Here is an 11377-nt window from a genome sequence, read left to right on the forward strand (position 1 = left end):
GTTCTCACCTTTATCCATGCAAGCTATGAGACGAGTCGAATGCCCTCGAAGTTTAAAGTTTCATGTCGGAGGAAGCTCAGAGTCCAAATTAAGGGAAGTTAGTTCATGATGAATAACTTCGTAAATGTGTTAACACTTGAATCACGTAACCCAGACATGGTTCGATAAAATAGCAGCACAGTACAAATTCAATGATAAAAATCTTGTAGTACAAGTTCAATGCAGCTAAAATCTTCGAGTCCAGATACTGCCAGTGAAGATATGGACGGTATGGTTTGCTAGGCCAGACTGACTTGGGTATATCCATGAACCTCCCAAGTAAAGAGAAAATGGCGTGATTAGCAGGCTTGTTAGCTAATTACTTAGCTCGTAGTAAGCAAGCAGGACTTAGATGGTACCAAGCATATAAATGTAATTTAACTAGTTATTTTAATAGTTTAAGAGAAAAGTCCTCCTTACTTCAATAAATACATATATAAATATACTAATAAACAAACGTAAGAAATACTAATTTCCGTTTAGTCCACGGAAGAGGATGAAGATTTTTCAAAGGTAAAAAATCTTCATCGCTGTAAATGAACATATGAAATTAGAGCAACATTTTTCTTGTTCTTTCCTCACTTACCGTAGCAGCTTTTCTTTTAGGCCGCGAGGAAATTTTCTTTCTATCAGCACCAGGAACATTCTTATTATCAGTATTACAAACTACATCATCAGTAGTATTAATCTCAAGGAAAGGAATTATTTGACTTGCATGTAACTTACTAATCTTTTTAGTTTTCCCTTTCAGTACAGTTACTTGTGTCACCTCTCCCAAATCATTACTTACAACTTCGCGAACTAATCCTAGGGGATAATTATTCCTTTTAGTATGTTCCTCCTTCACAAGTACTACATCTCCTGGCTTTATCAATGCATGAGAAACCGGACGATACCTGTCCTTTCGGTCAATAGCTTGATATAATAAATTACCTAAAAACTCATTATGATAAATATTATTAAGATTTTCTTTAACCTTGCACAACCCCTGGTAACTCCTCTCTATGTCTCTGGAATCAAAATCTGGATCCTGTGGAATGCTCTGCAATTCAGGAATCAAATTTAAGGAAGACAGCTCATACCCTCTGATCAAATGTTCAGGGGTGATTGGTTCAGGAAGAGAATCTTCACTATCATTTCTAACAACTTCCTTAAAAGCTATGGGACGTCTATTAGCGAGATGGATCACATTACATACTAAAAATTCAAAATCCGAATAGGATAAAATGTTATTCTTTATTGCTCCAAAAATTAACCTTTTTACCATTTTAACGCACACCTCAACCATAGATCCCAACTGACTAGCACCTTTGGAATATTGTTGAAAGGAAAGAGGGGCAACATTATTTTCTTCAAAATAAAGTAAAGTTTCTGGATCCCTGATAAACGATGTAATAATATTAGCTCCGGCTACAAGCTGCGATCCCTGATCACTAATGCACAACTGAGGGATCCCATACTCCAAGCAATGCATCTGAAAAGCTCTTAAGAATTCACTTACATTTAAAGTTTTAACTATCTTCATATTAATTGCTCTAGACCAAGTACAAGTCAAACATAATAACCATACTTTATGTGTCCCACCACTAACTTTAACTGAAAATGGACCAAGATAATCTATAAATATATTGGCAAAAGGTACATTAGGTGGATTACAACGGAAATCTCTATAGGAATTCTGATTAAGTTTAATGCTACGACTATTGAACCGACGGCAATGAACACACTGCTTCAAAGCTTTCTTAACAGTAGAAAAATTTTTGGGTATGAAATAATTTCTTCTTAATTCGGTCAATACGGCATAACTACCAGAATGAAGTAATTTATCATGAGCATTCATTATAATAAGTCTTGTGAGATAACTATCATTAGGCAGTAGAATGGGAAACTTGTTATCTTTGTTTAAATACCACTTCTTAAATTTACTTCTTACTCTAAGCAAACCTTGCTCATCAAAAAATATGTTAAACTTTGTCACAATAGAAGGAATGTCTTTAATAGGCACATTAACTTGACTGAAATATTCAAAAACTTCAGAAAAATATTTCTTCTGCTCAAAAGATATCAATAAATTAAGGGCTTGAACAAAGTAGGGAGTACTAAAATCGTCATTATCACACTTCAACCCTGCTCTAACTTTCCATTTCTGGACACACATCAAAACTCTCCGATATACTAGCACTAGTCTCCTAAAACTGGAAAACCTGTTAATATCAATGAGAGGCTCCGCACTGGACAAAAGCACAGAAAGACCATGGGAACAATTGCTCTCTTCACCAATTTCAAATGCTGGTATTGTGACTGATAGCTCTGGAATATTGGCTTCATCCAAACTAGGTCCTGAAAAATAATTTGAATTCATGAGCTGATTATACGACACACATCTTGTCACCAAATCTGCAGGATTTGCCTTACCAGAAACAAATTTAAAAGTGACAGGAAACATTTCACACTTTCTCTGAATATTATGAATCCTGTTGCGAACAAATGTTGTGTGTTTATTCATTTTATCTAGTTTAGATGAAGATGCATTAAGCCAATGTAAAGCACAAATGGAATCTGTATATAAAGTTATATTCACAATCTGTAGAGGCTTCATGCAATGTGACCCAGATAAGTCATTGAAAATTTCCATAGCACATTCTACTCCTAAACTTATTGCATTTAACTCAAGGGCTGGTATCGACTTGCCATCTAGCTGTTTATTAACTAGCCTATTTTTGGCATGAACGAAGCTAAGCTTATTAGACTCATTATGAAGCAAATAAAGGACACATCCATATATATCACGACTGGCATCTGTAAAAACTAAAATACTATATTCACCATTACGAGGACCAACAGATCTAGAAATACGTAAAGGTGCTGCTCTGTTACACTGCTTTGAAATATTTTGCCATTCCTTCTGCAACTCCTGAGATAGTATTTGATCCCATCCAAGTTTCTTTTGACACTGTAATTTATGCATAAATAATCTACACCTGTTAAATAATGGCATATTAAATCCAAAGATATCGAACTGGGAAGCAATAGTTTGCAATATGGACCTTTTAGTCTTAGCTTCAGCATTTAGATTAATGGGCTTTGTAAATATCTCATCAGAGTACCTATCCCATGTTAGACCGAACAGTTTATTTATTTCAGGAGTGACTACTCTATTCTCTGCATCAATTACATCCTGTAAATCCCTATCATTAGTGACAATCTGTTGAACCTTAAAATTGTATGGCTCAAAAATACATGGAATCTGTTTATAAGCCCAATGTAAACTCTCTGAATCATTGAAAGTGACAGCTCCATTATCCATATATATAAGTGAATATATTGAATGCTTCAATTCAGACAACATTGACTGGTCAGATGCTTGTGCAACTAATATGTAATACAGAGATATCATAAGTAAAAATGGGCTGCATCTTAATCCAAACGGAAGCCTAACATTCTTAAATGCAACCAAGGAAAAATCTCCCTTACTAACATTCTTGTACCAATAAAACAGTAATCTAGCTTGGTCAGCTTCACTTAAAGCAAGCATATTAAACGCCTTCTGCAAATCAAAAACTAACAAATAATTATCAAACCGTAAATTAAGGAAAGATGATGACAATTTCTGATTCAAAATAGGTCCTGAAAACATACACTGGTTATGTGATAAAGATGTGCTTTTAGAAGATTCCTTGAGATTAGACAAAAACACTACCCTACATTTAGTCGACTCTCTGTCTAGCTTAAAAATAGGCATATGAGGCAAAAAAGAGAAGTAGGGATGTTCAGCCTTGTAAACCTCTAAATCATATATTGGCTCAATGATACCCAACTTAATCTGCTCTTTAAAAGTTTGATCAACTAATTGTAAATGACCTTCATTCTTCCTGAGCTTCTTAAGGTTTGACTTAAGTATGAGCTTAGATAACACCTCATTTTTAGAAAGTAAATGAGACACTTTGGTATTCCATGACAAAGGAACTTCTATCCTTCCGTCAGATCTTCTACTAATCTGTTTTAAAGTAAATTCAGTTAACTTTTCGTCAAGGTCTGTATTAGTTTCACAATAATTCGTTTGATCATAATTCAAGAAATATTTGCACTCAGATTCGAGAATTTGATCAGTGGCACGCTGCAATTGTCCCTCCAAAATATCACCCTTATCATTAAGGACTGAAAAAAATGTATTAGTAGTAAACCCTGATAGGCAATTCTCTTCCAAAATATCAACATTATTGCTAAGAAAAAATGAATTGCTATAAACATGGATATTAGAACAATTAGCTTCCTTACTTACTGATAAACAAGCTCCCAATCCCCCATCTGTACCTCTGAAATTGGCAAGCAAAGCTTCAATATTACCAGTGAGCATTATTCCTACCTTAGATTCAATGTACACAGAGGGACTCGCATTACCAATCACTATCTCTTTTCCCGTTAAGCAACTGAAAGAATCTGTGCCCAGCAAAAGATGCACATTATCAATTTTCCTCAAATTACTATTCAACAATTTATCAGCAAGAACTAACCCTTTACTGTGCACAGCTTCAACAAGTTCACCAAGAAAGGGTAACTCCAAATTAATGCTTATCTCCGGAACCACAATTGCCAAAATATGCTCCACTGAATCTCCAATCCTAAGAGGCATCTTAATAACTTTAGTACAGTACCTTTTACTCTCATTAAAACCCTTGACCGTGAGCTCAATGTTTGAGTGAACAATTTTAAACTTTCGTGAATTTGCTAATCTAGCAGACACAAATGTACTCTGAGAACCGCTGTCCTTCAAACCCCTATAGACACTATCATTGCCCTCAAGAGAAAAAGTAAATGTGGGCAATATGGAATTCGTCGAGTACTGGTGTGTTACAGCAACTCCACTGCTAGCCTCCTGTTTGGCATTAGAATTATGTTTATTAGTCCGAGATGATCCATCCCTTGCAGATTCTGACACACAAAGGTAACTCATGTGATAACCATTACAATTTATGCAACGCTTTTTAAACCTAAACCTACACTCGCTAGACATATGGTTTAACATTCCACATTTTACACAACCTCCGAAAGACTCAATTATGTGAACTTTTTCTGCAGGAGTAGAGAATTTCTGACATTTATTAACATAATGATTAGTTTCCTTACTATCACTTCTACTACAAAGGAGACAGTTTGGTACAGAAGATTTACTTTCCATTACTTTAGTTTTAATGGCCAAACTATCAGTACTATCTTTAACAGGAGTATTTCTGAACTTATTTCTAAACTTAATCTCTTGAGGAGTTTTACCTTTAGTACTTTCGTACCTCTCACTAGCATTAAAAAAATTATCGAGAATATCATCCAAAGAGGGGTGAGTTTTCGTGGTGATTTGAACCAAGTGACTCTTGAAATTATCATTAATACCACGCCAAGCAAAAAACCTTGTAAACTCATTAGCATCAATTTTTAACGTCCTAACAGCCTCACAAATAGTTCTCAGATTTGAGATAAATATGAAAGGATCATCCTTCTCTCCAAGCTTAAGATTCAACAATTTCTGGATGGTAGAATTTATTCTAGCTTCTTTAGAAGCAAAAGCTGAAACCAACAACTCCTTGGCATCTTTATAAGATTGCTTGTCAGCTTCTAAACTATACAACAAATACTTAGCCCTACCATCTATTTGCTGTTTTAGTAAAAGCAACAAATCCCTATCTGGATAACTAAATGCACTGGTTGTGTTTTCAAACTCGGTTATGAACCTTAAAAAATCTTCCCCTTCTCTACTACTAAATTTTGGAAGAGGAGCTGTGGGCTGCTTAAGCAAGCTTCTAGCAGTATCAGTTAAATTAGAAAAAGGATTTGCAGAAACATCAAGCAAGGGCAATAACCTTTCGATTTTATCCAAATAATCTTGACATGAATTTAATTCAGTTTCCAAATCAGCCTCAACTACAGTTTCTCTATCAAAAAATTTCTCAGCTAGAATCTTACTATCGAGATCAGACAACTTTTCCTTATAATGTAAGAGAATAGCTCTCTCAGACAAACGCTCAGAAGGATTAAAGGAATCATAATTATTAACATTATTAAAACATTCAGTGACCTTTTTCCTAATAGTCTTCCGCTGACCTACAAATACCTGTAACTTATTCATAATTAACAAAATATAACGAGCTAGAAAAGAAAATTAATTATTGGACTCTGAGCAACCCTCAAACACAAGAATTTTACTCCGCCAAATTCAGCAGTCTCCATCAAAGCCCCACGTTGGGCGCCATAAGCTGAAATTTGAACATTCTACAATGGTAGTTAGGAAAACTCTTCAAAACAATTCACCAAATTTATTATAAACATTTCAGAGAAGTAAAAATGCAATAAATTGTCTATTCCGATTGCTTGAAGGTGGTTATAACTAGGGGTAATTTCCAAACTACTTTCAGCTTTTCCAACCTCACCTGTATAAACAACAAAAAGGAATATATCAAAATATAATAAAAGAAAGGAAATTATATAAATCCAATTTGAACAACTTATATATGAATAAATCGTAAATTGCATATATGATCTATATAAACCTAATAAGCCATTACCGATAATGTTGGAAGTGCTCGCCAATGTAAGAAACAGGGAATTTATCCTCGGACTAAGCCACTTCAATTAAACATATGGATAAATGATATCCTGGAAAATGAAATACATTCCGACATCAAACACTGTCCTGAAGCTATAAATATAAGCAATATAATTTTGCATAATGTATTCAATATAACATTCACCCTTCGAATTAAATCTAATATAAAGTCTTACCAATAATATAAATAAGAAAGATGAACGCAGGATGATAACCCAGGACGACCTAGCTTCACCAATTATACCTAAGCGAAAGTATTGTACAAATATCACAATTAGTTTAATAGTACACAATATATATATATCTATCAGAGAGGAAGGAATCTATTTTTATATTGGTGCTTTGAAGGCTTAAGGCAACGGATAATGATTACCATTAAACATTTAGAAACCCCTAACAATGCTTGGTTCTCACCTTTATCCATGCAAGCTATGAGACGAGTCGAATGCCCTCGAAGTTTAAAGTTTCATGTCGGAGGAAGCTCAGAGTCCAAATTAAGGGAAGTTAGTTCATGATGAATAACTTCGTAAATGTGTTAACACTTGAATCACGTAACCCAGACATGGTTCGATAAAATAGCAGCACAGTACAAATTCAATGATAAAAATCTTGTAGTACAAGTTCAATGCAGCTAAAATCTTCGAGTCCAGATACTGCCAGTGAAGATATGGACGGTATGGTTTGCTAGGCCAGACTGACTTGGGTATATCCATGAACCTCCCAAGTAAAGAGAAAATGGCGTGATTAGCAGGCTTGTTAGCTAATTACTTAGCTCGTAGTAAGCAAGCAGGACTTAGATGGTACCAAGCATATAAATGTAATTTAACTAGTTATTTTAATAGTTTAAGAGAAAAGTCCTCCTTACTTCAATAAATACATATATAAATATACTAATAAACAAACGTAAGAAATACTAATTTCCGTTTATCTTTTGTATATTTTTTCCTTCTAATTAAAAGGAAAAAAGATGATTTTCTCACTATACTAGTTTTGCCTCACTACTTAGATATGTTATCTAAGTCCTTTAGGCATTCGAAAGAAATAGCATTTTGAATGGGGGTTTGAACAACCGAAATACTAAAAAGGTTGTAATTGTTGAGGGGAGAGAGTAAATAAAGATGCGCTCTCTCTCTCTCTCTCTCTCTCTCTCTCTCTCTCTCTCTCTCTCTCTCTCTCTCTCTCTCTCTCTGCAACGCTCCACTGTTCCTCTTAAAAAAGGAGATCCTTAAACTTCCCTCCTCATTAATGACAAGGGTACAGTCGGAACACAGGAATTATTGGCACACTACACTGAGGATGTTTGCCCTGTCACCCCCTTACTGCACGGCGAGTAACCTCACAGATAGTGTACGGAAAGAAGGCAGAGGTGCAGGGCAGGGCTACACAATAAGGGTGTGCCAGGGTGTACTTCCTCAGAGCGAGGTGTGTCAGTAGTACCCGTGTCCAACTGTACCTATGATGAAGAATATAACTCAAAATCGACCAATACATTATCAACTGAATATAAGAGAAAAATCTAATACCTTTATTGATTTTATAAATCTTTATTATTATTATTATTATTATTATTATTATTATTATTATTATTATTATTATTATTATTATTATTATCCAAGCTACAACCCTAGTTGGAAAAGCAAGATGCTATAAGCCCAGGGGCTCCAACAGGGAAAAATAGCCCAGTGAGGAAAGGAAATAAGGAAATAAATAAATGAAGAGAACAAATTAACAATAAATCATTCTAAAATAAGTAACAACGTCAAAACAGACATGTCATATATAAACTATTAACAACATAAAAAACAAATATGTCATAAATAAACTATAAAAAGACTCATGTCCGCCTGGTCAACAAAAAAGCATTTGCTCCAACTTTGAACTTTTGAAGTTCTACTGATTCAACCACCCGATTAGGAAGATCATTCCACAACTTGGTAACAGCTGGAATTAAACTTCTAGAGTATTGCGTAGTATTGAGCCTTGTGATGGAGAAGGCCTGGCTATTAGAATTAACTGCCTGCATAGTATCACGAACAGGATAGAATTGTCTAGGGAGATCTGAATGTAAAGGATGGTCAGAGTTATGAAAAATCTTATGCAACATGCATAATGAACTAATTGAACGACGGTGCCAGAGATTAATATCTAGATCAGGAATAAGAAATTTAATAGACCGTAAGTTTCTGTCCAACAAATTAAGATGAGAATCAGCAGCTGAACACCAGACAGGAGAACAATACTCAAAACAAGGTAGAATGAAAGAATTAAAACACTTCTTCAGAATAGATTGATCACCGAAGATCTTGAAAGACTTTCTCAATAAGCCTATTTTTTGTGCAATTGAAGAAGACACAGACCTTATATGTTTCTCAAAAGTAAATTTACTGTCGAGAATCACACCTAAAATTTAGAAAGAGTCGTACATATTTAAAGAAATATTATCAATACTGAGATCTGGATGTTGAGGAGCCACCGTCCTTGACCTACTTACAATCATACTTTGAGTTTTGTTAGGATTCAACTTCATACCCCATAATTTGCACCAAGCACTAATTCTAGCTAAATCTCTAATAACCAACCCCAGATCTACATTCAGGGGATGGAATTGATGCAAAGAGAGTAGCATCATCTGCATATGCAACAAGCTTGTTTTCTAGGCCAAACCACATGTCATGTGTGTATAGTATGAAAAGTAATGGGCCAAGAACACTACCCTGTGGAACACCGATATCACATTCCTATAATCACTATGGTGCCCATCAACATCAACTCTTTGAGATCTGTTACTTAAAAAAATCAATAATAATGCTAAGAAACGACCCACCCACTCCCAACTGTTTCAGTTTGAAAACAAGGGCCTCATGATTAACACGGCCAAAGGCAGCACTAAAATCAAGGCCAATCATACGAACTTCCCGACCACAATCAAGGGATTTCTGTACAGCATTGGAGATTGTGAGAAGGGCATTACAGGCTCCAAGGCCTTTACGAAAACCAAATTGCAAACTAGGGAGTAGATGATTACCTTCAGCAAACTTATTAAGACGTTTTGCCAGAAGACGTTCAAAAACTTTAGATAATATGGGAGTTATGGAAATTGGGCGGTAATCAGTGGGATTTGAGCTACCACAAACACATTTACATAGAGGAGTAACATTACCAATTCTCCAACTAGTGCTAAAAGCCCCTCTTCTTGCTAACTTGCGCAAAATAACAGATAACTTTGGAGCTAAGAAATCTGCTGTCTTAGTAAAAAAAAAACAAAGGAAAAATACCATTTGGATCTACACCTCCATAGGCATCAAGGTCCACCAACAGAGCTTTAATCTCACGAGATCGAAAAGCTAAACTAGTTAGTTTAGCCTCAGGAAAACAGGAATGAGGAAGTTCAAGTTTTTCATTACTCTGTTTACTGTCAAAAACATCAGCCAAAAAGGGTTGCCTTTTCCTTTGGACAGTGAGTGACTGAGCCATCTGATTTAAGTAAAGGAGGAACTGTTGCATCTACACCAAAGAGTGCAGATTTAAGGGTAGACCACCATTTGTTCCTGAGTTATACCAGAAAGTGTTTCTTTTATGGTTAAATTGTACTCCTTTTCAGTTGAGGCATAAACACTCTGAGCAAAAGCTCGAAGCTGAGTACAGTATAGTTGTTCCAGGTCAAATCTGATCTGTTACCCTTCCAAAGATGATAGGCCTCCTGTTTCTCCAAATAAGCACGTCTACAATCATCATTGAACCAATTCTACAGAGTTCTTAGGTTATTGGGACTTTCAATTCGGATACATATTCATTTTTATTAAATTCAAATTCTTGGAATATTATCCAAAAAGTATATTACTGTTTGGAGCTTTTTTCACGGCAATAGTTTATTTTATCCATGTATTATTGCAGTTTGTATTGTAAGGCAAAATTAAAAGTTCGTTTAAAAACATTTTAAGGGTCATTTGAGGATAAAATTTAAAATTAATATTAAGAGTTCACTGGGAATTCAAAATACAATAACTGTAACAAGGAACACACTGCATTCAAAAACGTATCATGACTAAAAATAAATGAAAGAGAATGAAAATTTGTAAAAAAAAAAAAAAAAAAAAAAAAAAAGTAAATTACGTAAAGATGACTAAAATAGGTTTTCAAATGTCACAGGAATCAACAGATCAATTCTCTTATAACTAAAGCGGCACTCAGTGGACCTCAGACCTCCGCCGAGACAGCTTATTTCTCGACCGTTTACTCGATCTTGAACTTTGACCTTTGACCTTAACATGTATTAATTGGCGTGGATTTCACACACTCAAATATGAACCAAGTTTCATGTCTCTGTGATAACGATGTCCGAACTTATGGCTGATCGCGTGAAATGGACATTTTGTTTGACCGTAACCTTGACCTTCAAACATTTAATCATTTCCAGCTTTTTCCATAACGGTTAATCCCTGAAAGCTTCATTACTCTACGATTAAAATAGTGGTCAGGAAGCTGTTCACAAACAAACACACACACACAAACAGGGGCAAAAACATAACCTCCTTCCAATCTCGTTGGGGGAGGTAATAACTGCTGCATTGACCATAAACCAAAATTTCAAAAGTTGTGAGCAATTTTGGGCCTCAAAAGTATTGGAATATTCCTCAATGTTTGTCAATGTTCGGTCAATAACATCAACTTTATTCCACAGTTATTAGAATTTTAATTGTCAAACCGAATTCTGCAAATCCAATAATTATCACATATTTT

At 35.1% G+C, this 11377-nt stretch overlaps 1 protein-coding gene across 12 annotated transcripts in view; it reads right to left on the minus strand.

Moving 5' to 3' along the window:
* Positions 1 to 7558, minus strand: part of LOC137621680 (uncharacterized) — an 8269-nt gene extending 711 nt beyond the window's left edge. For 4 of the 12 annotated variants that reach the window (XR_011040296.1, XR_011040295.1, XR_011040293.1 and 1 more), the window contains exons 1-2: positions 6597 to 7558; positions 9 to 6461 (exon numbers count right to left, since the gene is read on the minus strand). Coding sequence is in view for 1 of the 12 variants with exons in the window: in XM_068352187.1 (XP_068208288.1) it covers positions 590 to 6160 (5571 nt within the window). In the remaining 11 variants the exon portion in view is untranslated. Of the gene's footprint in view, positions 6462 to 6596 lie in introns of all 12 variants that reach the window. The other 8 variants (XR_011040289.1, XR_011040287.1, XM_068352187.1 and 5 more) reach the window with 6 other exon arrangements.
* Between the last annotated feature and the right edge of the window lie 3819 nt (positions 7559 to 11377).

Source organism: Palaemon carinicauda, chromosome 28, assembly GCF_036898095.1.
Source record: "Palaemon carinicauda isolate YSFRI2023 chromosome 28, ASM3689809v2, whole genome shotgun sequence".
Lineage (NCBI taxonomy): Eukaryota > Metazoa > Arthropoda > Malacostraca > Decapoda > Palaemonidae > Palaemon > Palaemon carinicauda.